The sequence below is a fragment of the Chlorocebus sabaeus genome, chromosome 9 (assembly GCF_047675955.1).
Source record: "Chlorocebus sabaeus isolate Y175 chromosome 9, mChlSab1.0.hap1, whole genome shotgun sequence".
Lineage (NCBI taxonomy): Eukaryota > Metazoa > Chordata > Mammalia > Primates > Cercopithecidae > Chlorocebus > Chlorocebus sabaeus.
This window is the reverse complement of record NC_132912.1, coordinates 45,175,056-45,195,518: the sequence shown is the minus strand read 5'-3', so window position 1 is coordinate 45,195,518 and position 20,463 is coordinate 45,175,056. Positions and strand designations below refer to the sequence as shown.

Below are 20,463 nucleotides of genomic sequence, written 5' to 3'. Positions count from 1 at the left end.
AAGGAGTGAAAGTTATATGTCATCTCAGGTGTTGGCAACAGATTATACTGAGAGTATCAACAAAATAGCTGAATCATTAGTTTAAATTCAGTATACTCTAAGACCTGATGAAAGGAGTAAAAGAGGGAATGAAGACTGAGGAAGACAGAGAGTACAGGTAGTACATGAGGGAACAAGAAGCAGGTTTACATAATGGAGAATGGTAAAATAAAATAATTCTTGAAAGAAAGATAGAGCATGGTTAGAAAGCTGGGAAGAATATAAAGTGACCTTCCATTACCAAAATCTACCAGAGAATTACAGCAAACATGTTGTCACTCTTGTCTTTCTTACTGGAGGGAAGGCATTAGGGATGGAAACACCTGACCATGGAGAGTTGTGTTTTATCAGCAATATGTGAATATAAGTATATTTGCACAGCCATGCGTGTATATAATTTGTCATATATACTCAGTATAGATCAGAAGTTTTCACACTTTGGAAAATCAGCTGAATACCTTGTTAACAATGCATGTGGACTTTGGATTCTGGCATTTTTAATAAGTTCAGCAGACTTTGGATTCTGGCATTTTTAATGTGATTTGGATAATGGCATTTCAAGTGATGCTGTTGCTGGTGGTCCTTGGACCTCACTCTTAAGTAGCAAGGGAACAGCCTTTCCTTTGGAAAAATCTGGAACGGCAGTTGGGTAGAAGGTCAAGACATAACAGGGTCAAAGGAAAGCGTTATATTGCTTTTATTTCTGAGTATGTTTCTGGCCATAGGGGAAAAAAGAGGTAAAGAAATAGTAATTTCAGATGGCAGATACTACCCTAATCAAAGAGAAAGAAAGTGTTGGGAAAATTGATTTTAAAAGATGTTGAATGGGAATAATCAAGACCACAAATTTTGGACTAAGAAATTTTGGCTAAGAAAGAGGGATTGCGAGGCATGAAATGGGGCAAGAAAGAAGATAGCCAGGCAACTTTGGAGTTTCTGAAAAGGAAATTTGAGTGAATTCACTTCAGATGCATTTACAATATTTGCACTCCAGCAGATTAGATTGTGGGTACTCCAGAGACTACCGGAAGCGGGAGGATTACTAGAATTGGAGTAAACCATGGTGACTCATTAGCTTTCTCTATTACTATCAGGCATAAAATGTTTATATTTTGTTGATATTAGCTATTCAAATGAGAGATATTTGAATCTAAGAGCATTGGCTTTATTTTTAATGAAGCAAATTGTTTTGGTAAAATTTTTATTCTATAAAAATCCATTACACACTTACCATAATAAATAAAGCAGACTAATTTTTAGAAACAAATTACTGAATTTATTACTTGAATTCTAAAATTGTTTTTTAAGTAAATATTTTCCTGATTTAAACATATAAAATGTTATTTATATGTAATAACTATGTTATCATAAATTTTCAAATAAACATCAACATTGAAAGCAATATTTTTAATGAGTTTTGTATATATTTGTTGCATGAGTGAATCAAGAAAATTTCTGAGGATAAGCTAGAGGATACAGAAGCAAGAAAATTTCTGAGGATAAACTAGAGGCATATGATTACACTGCATGGATATGGAAAACAATGAATATTTTATTTAGTATTATCCCCTAAGTAAATATCCAAGCTGATCAATTTGTAACACGTTCAGTGATGAGATGTCAGTTCTGCATTCTGCTGAACTCTCATCATAATGGTGTACCGTCTCAATTGTAGGACAAATTAAAGAACATGATGAATGTAATGATATAAATTATTCCAATGTATTTCATTAAATATATGGTGTAGGATTCTATATTCAGCTTTGACATTTATTTTTTCAGGGTCATGATTTGCTCCTCTGATCAAAGGTCATTTTTCTTTTCATCCCTCAGCATATTCGTATTAATATCAACACATTTTGCATGCACAGCACATTCTCACTTTTGAAATATTAAGTGCAAGTTTGTTGAAGCCTAGATTCCTAGTTTCTTCAGTGTATTTCTGTCATGTGAGTGTCCTAAAGAAACAAACCAAAAGAAAAAGCCCTAAACCTAAAGGAATCATTCTCAAAGCTGAGCACAAGGACTTAGTTAGATACTGTCACTGTATTCATTTGTGGTTGGTTTTGTCATATTTACCTATGACTGATAATAAATCTCTTTTGCTTTTATAGAGTCTCCTGAAAAGTCTTCTGACTTTGAGGTATTGAGTTTTATAATTTTATCTTGAATCATTTATTAACCACATATTTTATGAAGTATACATTCGTTATTAATAATTTTTCTTCCAAACCCATTTAGCCTGCCACTGAAATGCAAAACTCTGTCCCAAATAAAGGCTTAGAATGGAAGAATAAACAAACATTGAGAGCAGGTAAATTTTACAGTTCAAGTATATTAAAGTGAATATTTCAATAGTTGATATATTAATAGTCTCATCTCCCCAATGTTTATTTTTCAAATATTATGGAAATATTTGAGGTAATAATGTCAATAATGGTATCCTCATTTGAAAAACTGATTACTTATAAGAACACGAATTTTAATTAGTTTTTGTAAAAGGTAGCTTTAATTTCAGGTGTTTCTACTTTTATGTCCTGATACTGTAATGTTTTGTATTGGGAATGTCCGTATGACTTAAAGATTCAAAAAGGTGAATTTTTAAACTCTAATATTTTTTCTGTTCAAAAATTGATTCAAATTCTACCCTTCACTGCAGGGAAAACTTCACTTTTTGACATGGCAACTATGTTTTAACATTGGTTACCTCATGGGAATGTAGTCATTTGAAGCATCCTAAGGAAATCAGTTATTCTGATGAGCTTATTCTGTGTGTGTGTGTGTGTGTGTGTGTGTGTGTTTGTGGTGTGCACGTTTGTGCCTATGTGCATGTGTATGTGTGTTTGTGTGTGGTACCCTTAATTTTTAAAAAATGGGAGGTGTCAGTCCCAGCTACTCAGTAGGCTGAGGCAGAAGAATGGCGTGAACCCGGGAGGTAGAGCTTGCAATGAGCCAAGATCGCGCCACTGCACTCCAGCCTGGGCAACAGAGTGAGACTCCGTCTCAAAAAAATAAAAATAAATAAATAAATAAATAATAATAATAAATGGGAGAAGTAATCGTTTCCTCATGAATATTTTTGTAAAACTGTGATTCTGAAGCATTTGGCTTTAGTGTTTTTTCATTGTTTAGAGGTAAACAATTGTCTAGTTTCTTAAAAATTATTATTCCTATGCATGATTAAACATTACACAACATATGTGCACGGTCATAGATAATGTGTAGAATTTGTTTTCAACTTCTAATATGTAAATAATTGTACATTGTGTGTAATTTTCTGTAACATTCTTTGATCAGCATTGTATTGTTAGATCCATCCATAAGGGCAGAATTAGCTCTGGTTTTGTTTATATTAGGTTCTTTATAGAATTCCATTATAGGGGGGGCGGAGCAAGATGGCCGAATAGGAACAGCTCCAGTCTCCAACTCCCAGCGCGAGCGACACAGAAGACCGGTGATTTCTGCATTTTCAACTGAGCCTCTGCTGCTGATACCCAGGCAAACAGGGTCTGGAATGGACCTCAAGCAATCTCCTACAGCTACAACCTACAGCTGAGGATCCTGACTGTTAGAAGGAAAGCTATCAAACAGGAAGGACACCTACACCAAAACCCCATCAGTACATCACCATCATCAAAGACCAGAGGCAGATAAAACCACAAAGATGGGGAAAAAGCAGGGCAGAAAAGCTGGAAATTCAAAAAATAAGAGCGCATCTCCCCCGGCAAAGGAGCGCAGCTCATCGCCAGCAACGGATCAAAGCTGGACGGAGAATGACTTCGACGACATGAGAGAAGAAGGCTTCAGTCGATCAAATTTCTCAGAGCTAAAGGAGGAATTACGTACCCAGCGCAAAGAAACTAAAAATCTTGAAAAAAAAGTGGAAGAATTGATGGCTAGAGTAATTAATGCAGAGAAGCTCACAAACGAAATGAAAGAGACGAAAACCATGGCACGAGAAATACGTGACAAATGCACAAGCTTCAGTAACCGACTCGATCAACTGGAAGAAAGAATGTCAGCGATGGAGGATCAAATGAATGAAATGAAGTGAGAAGAGAAACCAAAAGAAAAAAGAAGAAAAAGAAATGAACAAAGCCTGCAAGAAGTATGGGATTATGTAAAAAGACCAAATCTACGTCTGATTGGGGTGCCTGAAAGTGAGGGGGAAAATGGAACCAAGTTGGAAAACACTCTTCAGGATATCATTCAGGAGAACTTCCCCAACCTAGTAGGGCAGGCCAACATTCAAATCCAGGAAATACAGAGAACGCCACAAAGATACTCCTCGAGAAGAGCAACTCCAAGACACATAATTGCCAGATTCACCAAAGTTGAAATGAAGGAAAAAATCTTAAGGGCAGCCAGAGAGAAAGGTCGGGTTACCCACAAAGGGAAGCCCATCAGACGAACAGCAGATCTCTCAGCAGAAACTCTTCAAGCCAGAAGAGAGTGGGGGCCAATATTCAACATTCTTAAAGAAAAGAATTTTAAACCCAGAATTTCATATCCAGCCAAACTAAGTTTCATAAGTGAAGGAGAAATAAAATCCTTTACAGATAAGCAAATGCTTAGAGATTTTATCACCACTAGGCCTGCCTTACAAGAGACCCTGAAGGAAGCACTAAACATGGAAAGGAACAACCGGTACCAGCCATTGCAAAAACATGCCAAAATGTAAAGACCATCAAGGCTAGGAAGAAACTGCATCAACTAACGAGCAAAATAACCAGTTAATATCATAATGGCAGGATCAAGTTCACACATAACAATCTTAACCTTAAATGTAAATCGACTAAATGCTCCAATTAAAAGACACAGACTGGCAAACTGGATAAAGAGTCAAGATCCATCAGTCTGCTGTATTCAGGAGACCCATCTCACATGCAGAGACATACATAGGCTCAAAATAAAGGGATGGAGGAAGATTTACCAAGCAAATGGAGAACAAAAAAAAGCGGGGGTTGCAATACTAGTCTCTGATAAAACAGACTTTAAACCATCAAAGATCAAAAGAGACAAAGAAGGCCATTACATAATGGTAAAGGGATCAATTCAACAGGAAGAGCTAACTATCCTAAATATATACGCACCCAATACAGGAGCACCCAGATTCATAAAGCAAGTCCTTAGAGACTTACAAAGAGACTTAGACTCCCATACAATAATAATGGGAGACTTCAACACTCCACTGTCAACATTAGACAGATCAATGAGAAAGAAAGTTAACAAGGATACCCAGGAATTGAACTCATCTCTGCAGCAAGCAGACCTAATAGACATCTATAGAACTCTCCACCCCAAATCAACAGAATATACATTCTTCTCAGCACCACATCGTACTTACTCCAAAATTGACCATGTAATTGGAAGTAAAGCACTCCTCAGCAAATGTACAAGAACAGAAATTATAAAAAACTGTCTCTCAGACCACAGTGCAATCAAAGTAGAACTCAGGACTAAGAAACTCAATCAAAACCGCTCAACTACATGGAAACTGAACAACCTGCTCCTGAATGACTACTGGGTACATAACGAAATGAAGGCAGAAATAAAGATATTCTTTGAAACCAATGAGAACAAAGATACAACATACCAGAATCTCTGGGACACATTTGAAGCAGTGTGTAGAGGGAAATTTATAGCACTAAATGCCCACAAGAGAAAGCTGGAAAGATCTAAAATTGACACTCTAACATCACAATTAAAAGAACTAGAGAAGCAAGAGCAAACACATTCGAAAGCTAGCAGAAGGCAAGAAATAATTAAGATCAGAGCAGAACTGAAGGAGATAGAGACACAAAAAACGCTCCAAAAAATCAATGAATCCAGGAGTTGGTTTTTTGAAAAGATCAACAAAATTGACAGACCACTAGCAAGACTAATAAAGAAGAAAAGAGAGAAGAATCAAATCGACGCAATTAAAAATGATAAAGGGGATATCACCACCGACCCCACAGAAATACAAACTACCATCAGAGAATACTATAAACACCTCTACGCAAATAAACTGGAAAATCTAGAAGAAATGGATAATTTCCTGGACACTTATACTCTTCCAAGACTAAACCAGGAAGAAGTTGAATCCCTGAATAGACCAATAGTAGGCTCTGAAATTGAGGCAATAATTAATAGACTACCAACCAAAAAAAGTCCAGGACCAGATGGATTCACAGCTGAATTCTACCAGAGGTACAAGGAGGAGCTGGTACCATTCCTTCTGAAACTATTCCAATCAATAGAAAAAGAGGGAATCCTCCCTAACTCATTTTATGAGGCCAACATCATCCTGATACCAAAGCCTGGCAGAGACACAACAAAAAAAGAGAATTTTAGACCAATATCCCTGATGAACATCGATGCAAAAATCCTCAATAAAATACTGGCAAACCGGATTCAGCAGCACATCAAAAAGCTTATCCACCATGATCAAGTGGGCTTCATCCCTGGGATGCAAGGCTGGTTCAACATTTGCAAATCAATAAACATAATCCAGCATATAAACAGAACCAAAGACAAGAACCACATCATTATCTCAATAGATGCAGAAAAGGCTTTTGACAAAATTCAACAGCCCTTCATGCTAAAAACGCTCAATAAATTCGGTATTGATGGAACGTACCTCAAAATAATAAGAGCTATTTATGACAAACCCACAGCCAATATCATACTGAATGGGCAAAAACTGGAAAAATTCCCTTTGAAAACTGGCACAAGACAGGGATGCCCTCTCTCACCACTCCTATTCAACATAGTGTTGGGAGTTCTGGCTAGGGCAATCAGGCAAGGGAAAGAAATCAAGGGGATTCAGTTAGGAAAAGAAGAAGTCAAATTATCCCTGTTTGCAGACGACATGATTGTATATTTAGAAAACCCCATTGTCTCAGCCCAAAATCTCCTTAAGCTGATCAGCAACTTCAGCAAATTCTCAGGATACAAAATTAATGTGCAAAAATCACAAGCATTCTTATACACCAGTAACAGACAAACAGAGAGCCAAATCAGGAATGAACTTCCATTCACAATTGCTTCAAAGAGAATAAAATACCTAGGAATCCAACTTACAAGGGATGTAAAGGACCTCTTCAAGGAGAACTACAAGCCACTGCTCAGTGAAATAAAAGAGGACACAAACAAATGGAAGAACATACCATGCTCATGGATAGGAAGAATCAATATTGTGAAAATGGCCATACTGCCCAAGGTAATTTATAGATTCAATGCCATCCCCATCAAGCTACCAATGAGCTTCTTCACAGAATTGGAAAAAACTGCTTTAAAGTTCATATGGAACCAAAAAAGAGCCCGCATCTCCAAGACAATCCTAAGTCAAAAGAACAAAGCTGGAGGCATCATGCTACCTGACTTCAAACTATACTACAAGGCTACAGTAACCAAAACAGCATGGTACTGGTATCAAAACAGAGATATAGACCAATGGAACCGAACAGAGTCCTCAGAAATAATACCACACATCTACAGCCATCTGATCTTTGACAAACCTGAGAGAAACAAGAAATGGGGAAAGGATTCCCTATTTAATAAATGGTGCTGGGAAAATTGGCTAGCCATAAGTAGAAAGCTGAAACTGGATCCTTTCCTTACTCCTTATACAAAAATTAATTCAAGATGGATTAGAGACTTAAATGTTAGACCTAATACCATAAAAATCCTAGAGGAAAACCTAGGTAGTACCATTCAGGACATAGGCATGGGCAAAGACTTCATGTCTAAAACACCAAAAGCAACGGCAGCAAAAGCCAAAATTGACAAATGGGATCTCATTAAACTAAAGAGCTTCTGCACAGCAAAAGAAACTCCCATCAGAGTGAACAGGCAACCTACAGAATGGGAGAACATTTTTGCAATCTACTCATCTGACAAAGGGCTAATATCCAGAACCTACAAAGAACTCCAACAAATTTACAAGAAAAAAACAAACAACCCCATCAAAAAGTGGGCAAAGGATATGAACAGACATTTCTCAAAAGAAGACATGCATACAGCCAACAGACACATGAAAAAATGCTCATCATCACTGGCCATCAGAGAAATGCAAATCAAAACCACAATGAGATACCATCTCACACCAGTTAGAATGGCGATCATTCAAAAGTCAGGAAACAACAGGTGCTGGAGAGGATGTGGAGAAATAGGAACACTTTTACACTGTTGGTGGGATTGTAAACTAGTTCAACCATTATGGAAAACAGTATGGTGATTCCTCAAGGATCTAGAACTAGATGTACCATATGACCCAGCCATCCCATTACTAGGTATATACCCAAAGGATTATAAATTATGCTGCTATAAAGACACATGCACACGTATGTTTATTGCAGCACTATTCACAATAGCAAAGACTTGGAATCAACCCAAATGTCCATCAGTGACAGATTGGATTAAGAAAATGTGGCACATATACACCATGGAATACTATGCAGCCATAAAAAAGGATGAGTTTGTGTCCTTTGTAGGGACATGGATGCAGCTGGAAACCATCATTCTCAGCAAACTATCACAAGAACAGAAAACCAAACACCGCATGTTCTCACTCATAGGCGGGAACTGAACAATGAGATCACTTGGACTCGAGAAGGGGAACATCACACACCGGGGCCTATCATGGGGAGGGGGGAGGGGGGAGGGATTGCATTGGGAGTTATACCTGATGTAAATGACGAGTTGATGGGTGCAGCACACCAACATGGCACAAGTTTACATATGTAGCAAACCTGCACGTTGTGCACATGTACCCTACAACTTGAAGTTTAATAATAATAAATAAATAAATAAATAAATAAAAGAAAATAACATGCAAAAAAAAAAAAAATTCCATTATATAACTGCACCACGACTAATTAAAGCTTGTTTATGCAAAAAACAAATACATGAAAATAAAAACAAATGCAGATTTCAGTCTTCATTTAAGTTGGTTTTCTCTACTGATTTTTGATATATTAGAAACTAAAACTTAAATATTTCAAGTATCGCTATGCACAATCATCTACTTTAATAAAAATGAAAACTATGACCTATGGACCATTAAAGCTATGTTTACTAATGTGTAGGCATTGATTTAATTTTTTTATGGAAACTTTAGGTTACTTAAAGCAATTATTTTTATATAGATTTCTAATGTTTCTCTAAGGCATCACAAGGTGATTCTGAAGATATTGATTTAAGACTGTCTCAAAATATTTAAAGCAGTTTTTAAATTTAATGTGTATGCAATAAAAGTTTTTTAACCTTTTTTATTACACATACACAACATATACTGCCATGCATGTTGAAACTTAAAATTGTGAGACAAAGTTTGTTAACATAAAAAAATTTTGTATTTCTCAAGAGTCTTATTTATTGATAATTTCATTTGAATAACTAATAGAGATTGCTGAGTCAATCAAACTAAGTATTGCTAAAAAATAGAAAAAATGAAAGATAACATATACTTAAAGTTATCTCATTAAATTTCAAGCACAAGAAATACTGTTTCTGGGAAGAAGAACACATTACTGCCTTTTTGAAGAAATAATTTGTACAAGTTAGCCAAATTTCTATTTTTTTTATTCTAATGAATAAAAAGTTCACTTTTAAATATTTTAGTTTGCAATTCTATTAGATTGACTGTAAAAGTGGCGGGAATAATCTGAAAAAAGTATGTACATGTTGAGTAAGAAAGACCACAGATTCATGAAAAAAATAGATTTGTATACTTTTAAAATATATCATAATAAATGTTCTCATGAATATATCTATGGTTAATATTTTATAGATAATATGTTCACATTAAAATCAGGACAAGAAGCATATGCAGAATCACATTGGAGTTCTGAGGTATTGTGTAATTTTGTTTTCATTATTTAAATACAAATATTGATTGATGTTGAAACTTTAGAGACTGACTTTATTGTCTTACCTCTGCATATTGCCCTTCAGCAATTTCTGATATTTTTCAGAACATACTAAACAGTTATTATTTGCTAAGTAGATTATTGCTTCATAGTGCAATTCCACTTATTTTCAGGATTAAATTTAGAAGATACTGTAGTATAGTGTAAAAATATGGCTTAGAAATTCTAGGAGTTTATTTGGATTCTGAATCTACTTTTGTGTAAAAACTGAGGAATTTCAGTTCAGGACTCCTGAACTGAAATTCCTCAGTTTTTACCTGTAGGCAAATTTATGATTCTCTGGTATATCTGGATTCAGAGGAAAAAGGTAAAACTTGTTTTGCATACCTGGGAACTTGAGAAGATAATGCTTGGGACTTGAAAGTATTGATATATTTGGATTGTACAGCGTAGAGCTTAAGGAATATTTTAGGCAAAGGAAGAGCAAGAAAAATAGGAAACCTGAGAAACTATAATAAAAACAATTTAGTTGAATAGTTTTTTAAAGAATAAACATCATTTTCACAAAGAGAACTCTTTGAGTTCTTTTGTGGCAGCCATGCTTTCAACCACATAAATATCTGTATTCTGAGATCACAGCTATGTAAAGAGATGGAAAGGGCCTCGCTGGTTGTTAGAAGTAGCTGCTTTATAGTAGTAACAATCATGAGTAGAAGTCAAAAAACCAGTCAGTATTCTGGTTCTGTTACTTACTAGTTATGTAACCTTGGAGAAAATTATTTTGTGTATTCAAATGTCAGTGGCCTTGTTCGTTGAATTAGTGCTAATATCTACCTCTTAGTTATTTTTAATTGAGCAATGTTGTAATAAAAGTAAAAATATTTTTTAAACTGAAAAATGTGTATACAAATGTAAGATAATGATGACAGTGGTATTCAGTGACGTAATAAATATTGAGGGTACTTTTTTTAAACGTGATGGCAGTATTGTCAGAAAAATATTAGGGAAATAACAACAGACGTGTGGATTTCTAGTCTAGTGTAAGGGTATGTTAAGTATCAGCAGGCTACTACTACTGTTTTCTAAACTTGCTAGGAATTTAGCAAGTTAGACCTCTCTGATGAGATTTTAAATGCTTTGACTATTAGTAATGTCCTTACTGAATAGCAAAAGTGTGTTAAACAGTGAGACCTGAACACACAGGATGAGGACTTTTGTTAAAGTGGTAGGAATAGAAAAAAAGTTAACAACACCCTTAAGTAAATATAAGTGATCTCTATGTAAAGACAGGTAGTGTTAAGTTAGAGAAAATTGAAGAAGTTTACAGTTAGGATGGGAATGGGAGTGGCAGTCAAATTCTGTAGTCAGAGATTTCTTTGAGACTGCCAGTCAAGCTCCCATAACAAGCATGAGAGGTAGGATGATGTGTGAAAGTATAGGTGAAAGACATTTGGAGCGGAGAAAACAACAGATCACATTTGTTTATAATTTTTCTGTTAACATCCTGGAAAGACTAAGAAGCAGAAAGTGGGGTAAACATCATCATCATTTTCATTATTGTAAGGTGTAGAAAAGTTTTCAAATGTGTTCCTGGCATATAATAAATAAATGCTTTATGAATAAACATTCTTATATTTTTATGAAGGGCTTGCTATACTTTTCTGAAATTATGTCTTAATTGAGATCAAGTTACATACTCTATCTAATATTGATTTCCTTTCATTTAAACATAATAGAATATGTTTCTTCTTTTAAGTTTCATTCATGTATTTCTTCTGTAATCAAAAATTTTCTCAAAAATATTTGATTATTTCAAATTCTTGTCTACCTAAATAAAGAAGCTTCTACAATATTCTGTCTCATACTCTGAAGGTTCTCTTCCTTTCAAGTGTCTTATTTTAACCCTGAACAATGAGATCACTTGAACTTGGGAAGGGGAGCATCACACACCAGGGCCTATTATGGGGAGGCGGGGAGCGGGAGGGGGGAGGAATTGCATTGTGAGTTATACCTGATGTAAAGGACGAGTTGATGGGTGCTGATGAATTGATGGGTGCAGCACACCAACATGGCACAAGTATACATATGTAACAAACCTGCACATTATGCACATGTACCCTAAAACTTAAAGTATAATAATAATAAAAAAAGAAGTAGAAAGACATGTGACCTATAATCAAGAAAAAAGCATACAATGCAAGCAGACTCAACATTGCATGAAAAAAAAATTATAATTGTGAGTATTTTTAACGTTTAATGTCAATGTTATATAGCAAGAAGCAGGTGATTGTCTTTTGTTTTAAATGCCCTCTCATGTTTCTTGGGGACTACAAAGTAGAGTTAGATATTTTAAAGGTAATTTCCTCTGGAAACATGCACATGAGTGAATATATTTTCTGTGGATTTTTTTTTTTTTTTGGATTTTCATGCTTGGTAACGGTTTCAATAGCTAAATGAAGATGAAAATAAGCTTGATTTAGAGAGCATATGTGAAGTCCTTTATATAAATGCTTTGGTTTTCAATAGGTTTCTATCCTTAAATCAAATTGCCTTTAAAGTAGGAAACTGAATATTTTTTGAAATATGTTAGTTAGGAAATCTTGATGTCACTCATTATTGTTATTATTTTTAAATTGCAATTCATTATTGATAGAACTTTGAACAGAATATTTCTGAAAGTGCTGCACGGAATTACACATGTTTACCTGAGGCTACATATCGAGAAGAAACCAAAAGAATAAATGGAAAACTAAAGGGTAAGAGTCATTTTTTATTTATAAGTCATTAGACAGTATGTTTATCTAAAGATTTGAGGACTGATATATTGTAATAGCCTAAGAACATTATCACTAAATGCACAGTATAAAAAAATGTGAATTAAAATGGTAATAAGTTACATATCTTGTCAGGTGTCAGCAACAGAATTTATTGATGGTGCCAGAAAAGGAACTGAATTATTACTTTAAATTCAAGGTATTCTAAAACCTGAGGTACCTCAGGAAATAAGAGGAAAGATGTAAAAGAGGGAATAAAGAATGAGGAAGACAGAAAGTACAGGGAGGAAATGAGGGAAAAAGAAACAGGTGTATATAAAGGAGGTTGATAAAATAATTCTGTAGATAGAGGAAGAGTAGGGTTAGAAAGGTGTGAAGAACATATAGTGAGCTTCCAGTATAAAAACTACTAAAAGAATTACAGCAAAAATTTTCCACCCGAGCTGAAAACCATGGCACGAGAACTGCACGACATATGCACAAGCTTCAGTAGCCGATTCGATCAAGTGGAAAAAAGGGTGGGTATCACTATCCATCTTTATATAGAGATCACTTACATTGACTTATAAGTGTTAACATTTTTTTCTATTTCTACCACTGTAACATAAGTCCTCATCCAGTGTGTTCAGGTCTCATGGCTTAGCACACTTTTGCTGTTCTGTAATAATGTTACTAATAGTCAAAGCATTTAAAATCTCATCAGAGAGGTCTAACTTGATCAAGTAGAAGAATGAAATGAAGCAAGAAGAGAAGTTTAGAGAAAAAAGAGGAAAAAGAAATGAACAAAGCCTCCAAGAAATATGGGACTATGTGAAAAGACCAAATCTACGTTTGATTAGTTTATCTGAAAGTGATGGGAAGAATGGAACCAAGTTGGAAAACACACTTCAGGATATCATCCAGAACTTCCACAATGTAGCAAGGCAGGCCAACATTCAAATTCAGGGAATACAGAGAACACCACAAAGATACTCCTTGAGAAGAGCAACCCCAAGACACATAATACTCAGATTCACCAAGGTTGAAATGAAGGAAAAAATGCTAAAGGCAGCCAGAGAGAAACGTCGGGTTACCCAAAAAGGGAAACCCATCAGACTAACAGTGGATTTCTTGGCAGAAACTTTACAAGCTAGAAGAGAGTGGGAGCCAATATTCAACATTCTTAAAGAAAAGAATTTTCAATCCAGAATTTCATATCCAGCCAAACTAAGCTTCACACGTGAAAGAGAAGTAAAATCCTTTACAGACGAGCAAATGCTGAGAGATTTTGTCACCACCAGGCCTGCCTTACAAGAGCTCCTGAAGGGAGCGCTAAACACAGAAATGAACAACCGGTACCAGCCACTGCAAAAACATGCCAGATTGTAAAGACCATCAATGCTAGGAAGAAACTGCTTTAAATAATGAGCAAAATAACCAGCTAACATCATAATGACAGGATCAAATTCACACATAACAATATTTAACTTAAATGTAAATGGGCTACATGCACCAATTAAAAGACACAGACTGGCAAATTGGATAAAGACTCAAGACCCATCAGTGTGCTGTATTCAGGAGACCCATCTCATGTGCAGAGACACACATAGGCTCAAAATAAAGGAATAGAGGAAGATCTACCAAGCATATGGAAAACAAAAAAAAAGAGGTCGCTCTCCTACTCTCTAATAAAACAGACATTAAATGAACAAAGATCAAAAGAGACAAAGAAGGCCATTATATAATAGTAAAAGGATCAATTCAACAAGAAGAGCTAACTATCCTAAATATATATGCACCCAATACAGGAGCACCCAGATTCGTATGGCAAGTCCTTAGAGACCTACAAAGAGACTTAGATTCCCAGGCAATACTAATGGGAGACTTTAACACCCCACTCAAAATTGTACAGATCAATGAGACAGAAGGTTTACAAGGATATCCAGGACTTGAACTCAGCTCTGCACCAAGTGGAGCTAATCTACAGAACTCTCTACCCCAGATCAACAGAAGATACATTCTTCTCAGCATCACATCACACTTGCTCCAAAATTAACCGTATAGTTGGAAGTAAAGCACTCCTCAGCAAATGTAACAGCACAGAAATCACAACAAACTGTCTTTCAGACCATAGTGCAATCAAATTAGAACTCAGGATTAAGAAACTCACTGAAAACCACACTGCTACATGGAAACTGAACAACCTGCTCCTGAATGACTACTGGGTAAACAACCAAATGAAGGCAGAAATAAAGATGTTCTTTGAAACCAATGAGAACAAAGACACAATATATCAGAATCTCTAAGACACATTTAAAGCAGTGTGTAGAGGGAAATTTATAGCACTAAATGCCCACAAGAGAAAGCAGGAAAGATCCAAAATTGACACCCTAACATCACAATTAAAAGAACTAGAGAAGCAACAGCAAACACATTCAAAAGTTAGCAGAAGGCAAAAAATAATTAAGATCAGAGCAGATCTGAGGAGACAGAGACACAAAAAAAACCTTCAAAAAATCAATGATTCCAGGAGCTGATTTTTTGAAAAGAACAGCAAAATAGACCACTAGCAAGACTAATAAAGGAAAAAAGAGAGAAGATGCAATAAAAAATGATAAAGGGGATATCACCACTGATCCCACAGAAATACAGACTACCATCAGAAAATACTATAAATACTTCTCACAAATAAACTAAAAAATCTAGAATAAATGAGTAAATTCCTGGACAAATACACCCTCCCAAGACTAAACGAGGAAGAAGTTGAATCCCTGAATAGACCAATAACAGGCTCTGAAATTGAGGCAATAATTAATAGCCTATCAACCAAAAATGTCCAGGACCAGACAGATTCACAGCTGAATTCTACCAGAGGTACAAGGAGGAGCTGATTACATTCCTTCTGAAACTATTCCAATCAATAGAAAAAGATGGAATCCTCCCTAACTCATTTTATGAGGCCAGCATCATCCTGATACCAAAGCCTGGCAGAGACACAACAAAAAAAGAGAATTTTAGACCAATATCCCTGATGAACATTGATGCAAAAATCCTCAATAAAATACTGGCAAATCGTATCCAACAGCACATTAAAAACCTTATCCACCATGATCAAGTTGGCCTCATCCCTGGGATTCAAGGCTGGTTCAATGTACACAAATCAATAAATGCAATCCAGCATATAAACAGAATGAAAGACAAAAACCACATGATTATCTCAAAAGATGCAGAAAAGACCTTCGACAAAATTCAACAGCGCTTCATGTTAAAAACTCTCAATGTACCCTAGAACTTAAAGTATTAAAAAAAAAAAAAAACTCTCAATGAACTAGGTATTGAGCGGACATATCTCAAAATAATAAGAACTATTTATGACAGACCCACAGCCAATATCATACTGAATGGGCAAAAACTGGAAGCATTCCCTTTGAAAACTGGTACAAGACAGGGATGCCCTCTCTTACCACTCCTATTCAACATAGTGTTGGAAGTTCTGGCCAGGGCAATCAGGCAAGAGAAAGAAATCAAGCGTATTCAATTAGGAAAAGAGGAAATCATATTATCCCTGTTTGTAGATGACATGATTGTATATTTAGAAAACCCCATCGTCTCAGCGCAAAATCTCCTTAAGTTGATGTAAGCAACCTCAGCAACGTCTCATGATACAAAATCAATGTGCAAAAATCACAAGCATTCCTATACACCAATAACAGACACACAGAGAACCAAATCATGAGTGAATTCCCATTCAAAATTGCTTCGAAGAGAAGAAAATACCTAGGAATCCAACTTACAAGGGATGTGAAGGACCTCTTCAAGAAGAACTACAAACCATTGCTCAACAAAATAAAAGAGGATACAAACAAATGGAAGAACATTTCATGCTCATGGAGAGGAAGAATCAGTATCATGAAAATGACCATATTGCCCAAGGTAATTTGTAGATTCAGTGCCATCCCCATCAAGCTACCAATGACTTTCTTCACAGAATTGGAAAAAAACTACTTTAAAGTTCAGATGTAACCAAAAAAGGGCCTGCATTGCCAAGACAATCCTAAGCCAAAAGAACAAAGCTGGAGGCATCACGCTACCTGACTTCAAACTGTACTACAAGGCTACAGTAACCAAAACAGCATGGTACTGACACCAAAATAGAGATATAGACCAATGGAATGGAACAGAGCCCTCAGAAATAACACCACACATCTACAACCATCTGATCTTTGACAAACCTGACAAAAACAAAAAATGGAGAAATGATTCCCTATTTAATAAATGATACTGGGAAAACTGGCTAGCCATATGTAGAAAGCTGGAACTGGATCCCTTCCTTACACCTTATACAAAAATCAATTCAAGATTGATTAAAGACTTAAACATTAGACCTAAAACCATAAAAACCCTAGAAGAAAACCTAGGCAATACCATTCAGGACATAGGCATGGGCAAGGACTTCATGACTAAAACACTAAAAGCAATGGCATCAAAAGCCAAAATTGACAAATGGGATCTAATTAAACTAAAGAGCTTCTGCACAGCAAAAGAAAATACGATCAAAGTGAACAGGCAAAATGGGAGAAATGGGAGAAAATTTTTGCAATATACTCATCTGACAAAGGGCCAATATCCAGAATCTACAAAGAAGTCAACTTTACAAGAAAAAGCAAACAACCCCATCAAAAAGTGAGCAAAGGGTATGAACAGACGCTTCTCAAAAGAAGGCATTTATGCAGCCAACAGACACATGAAAAAATGCTCGTCATCACTGGTCATCAGAGAAATGCAAATCAAAACCACAATGAGATACCATCTCACACCAGTTAGAATGGTGATCATTAAAAAGTCAGGAAACAACAGGTGCTGGAGAGGATGTGGAGAAATAGGAACACTTTTACACTGTTGGTGGGACTGTAACCTAGTTGAGCCATTGTGGAAGACAGTGTGGCAATTCCTCAAGAATATAGAACTAGAAATGCAATTTGATCCAGCAGTCCCATTACTGGTTATATACCTAGAGGATTAGAAATCATGCTGCTATAAAGACACATGCACACATATGTTTATTGTGGCACTATTTACAATAGCAAAGACTTGGAACCTACCCAAATGCCCATCAATGATAAACTGGATTAAGAAAATGTGGCATATACGTACCATGGAATACTATGCAGCCATAAAAAAGATTAGTTCATGTCCTTTATAGGAACACGGATGAAGCTGGAAACCATCATTCTGAGCAAACTATTGCAAGGACAGAAAACCAAACACTGCGTGTTCTCAATTATAGGTGGGAATTGAACAGTAAGAACACTTGGACACAGGGTGAGGAACATTACACACTGGAACCTGTCATCGAGTGAGGGAGAGGAGAGGGATAGCATTAAGAAAAATACCTAATGTAAATGACGAGTTAATGGGTGCAGCACACCAACATGGCACATGTCTACATATGTAACAAACCTGCATGTTGTGTACATATACCCTAGAACTTGAAGTGTAATAACAATAAAAAATATCCACCCTTTCTTACTCGCTTGTGGAAGACATTAGGGATGGAATTACCTGACTATGCAAAGCTATGTTTTATCTATTATTGGTGAATATATTATTGGCGTATATGGGCAGCCACATACGTGTATATTTTTTTCAGTATGGTCCAGAAGTTTTCAAACTTTAATAAGTGAGCTACAGAACTTGTTAACAATGCACATTCTGATTCAACAGACTTGAGATTGTGCAGTTTTAATAAATTTTCAGGTGATGCTGATGCTGGTGGTTCTTGGACCATGCACTGAGTAGCAAGGGTATAGAGTTTTCATTGAAATAATTTGGAAGAAGAGCAATTGGGTGGAATGTCAAGACATAACAGAGTCAAGGGAAAGCATTATTTTGATTTTATTTCTAAGTATGTTTTTAGCCAGAAGAGGAGAAGAAAGAGGTTAAAAAACAACAACAGAATTTATAGATGCATGATACTACTTCTGAAAGGGAAAGAAAGTGGTAGGAAAATTTATTTTAAAAAGTTCTGAAGGGAAAGAATCAAGACCACAGATCTGGAGATTATTTTTGCTAAAGAATAGCAATTGTGAGGCATGAAGGGGCATGAGGGGAAGAAGCTAACTAGGTAATTTTGAAGTTTCTAAGAAGGAAACTTGAGTGAACTCGCTTCAGATGCATTTGGAATATTTTCACTCCAAAAGATTATATTGGGTATGCTCTGGAGAGTATTGGAAGAAGGAGGGATTACTATATTTGGGTCTACCACAGTGACTCATTACTCTTCTCTATTGCTTTCAGGATTCATAGAGATATGTTTTATTGATGTATTAGTTATTTAAGTGAGATAAATTTGAATATGAACTCATTGGCTTTGTTAGTAAAATGGCTGTTCTATAAAAATCTGTTAGAAGGCCGGGCCCGATGGCTCATGCCTGTAATCCCAGCACTTTGGGAGGCTGAGGCGAGTGGGTGGATCACTTGGGGTCAGCAGTTCGAGACCAGCCTGGCCAACATGGTGAAACCCTGTCTCTCCTTAAAATATATATATATATATATATATAAAATTAGCTTGGCATGGTTGCACACGCCTGTAATCCCAGCTACTCAAGAGGCTGAGGCAGGAGAGTTGCTTGAACCCAGGGGGTGGAGGTTGCAGTGAGCCAAGATCACGCTACTACACTCCAGCAGGGTTGACAGAATGAGCTCCATTTCAAAAAAAATTAAAATAAAAAAATAAAAATTTGTTAGAGACTAATATGATAAATCAAATCAGACTAATATTAGAAACAAACAAAAAATACTAAATTTATTACTTGAATACTAAAACTAATTTTTAAATATTATACTGATTTCAAAATAAAAATATTTATACCTAATTAATATTTAACAATCAAGTTTTTGAATGAATATTTCAATAGTGAAATTTTTTATACATTATTTTCTTTATGAATTGTATATGCTCACTGACATGAGGAGATCAAGAAACATTCAAATGGATAAATGAGAGGATGCAAAAAAAATGTAGACATAAAACTACACCACATGTGTATAGAAAACAATGAATATTTTTATTTACTATTATTCCCTAATATACATCCTTGCTCATGAATTCATTACACTTTCATTGATGAGACATCAATTTTACATTCAACTAAACTATCATTATAACTGTGTACCTTCTCAATTATAGGATAAATTAAAGAATATGATGAATGTTTGTAATTTAATAAGTGATTCTAAGCGTATCTTGTACTTCAGAAACTCTCATAGTTTTTAACCAGTATATGTTAGCTATGTGTGAGATTCACAGATGCCATATGATAAATGGGCTCTGGATGATGAAATGGTTTGTAAAATTTTTCTTGTCTTTTTTTTGTTTTTCTCTTTTTTCACTCAAAAATTTTAAACTCAATGTTTTTGTTTTTAAAGGAAAATAGTTACATATTTACTTTTTGTCACCTGGGACTCTGCGCGCTTTTGATATAGTTTGAACCTAGACTTTTTTTTAACTTTAAGAGACTAGACATAAATTTCATTGATATAAAAGTATACATATCTTTGAAGAATCTTATTGATGAATAATTTATCCTGGAAAACAAACTATATCATAAAGTTTGCTGAATCAATCAAAGAAAGTAATAGTAAAATATTAATTCCTGAAAGAAAATGAGGGTTGATATTTAATTAAACTTATCTGGGTAAATGGCAACTATCAGACATAGTGTGTTTTTGTGGGGAGAGGAAGACAGGAGCCTGCTTTTTTGAAGAAAAAAAGTCATATAAGCTTTTTATGAGTCTTAGGTCAGGGTTTTGATAAG

The 20,463-nt window shown here is 35.5% G+C and overlaps 1 protein-coding gene across 1 annotated transcript in view; it reads left to right on the top strand.

Moving 5' to 3' along the window:
* Positions 1–20,463, top strand: part of LOC103215739 (ankyrin repeat domain-containing protein 30B-like) — a 213,756-nt gene that overhangs the window by 97,157 nt on the left and 96,136 nt on the right. Inside the window, 4 exon segments of the mRNA XM_073018916.1 lie at positions 2,154–2,182; positions 2,281–2,353; positions 9,815–9,876; positions 12,547–12,649. Of these exon segments, the coding sequence (XP_072875017.1) occupies positions 2,154–2,182; positions 2,281–2,353; positions 9,815–9,876; positions 12,547–12,649 (267 nt within the window).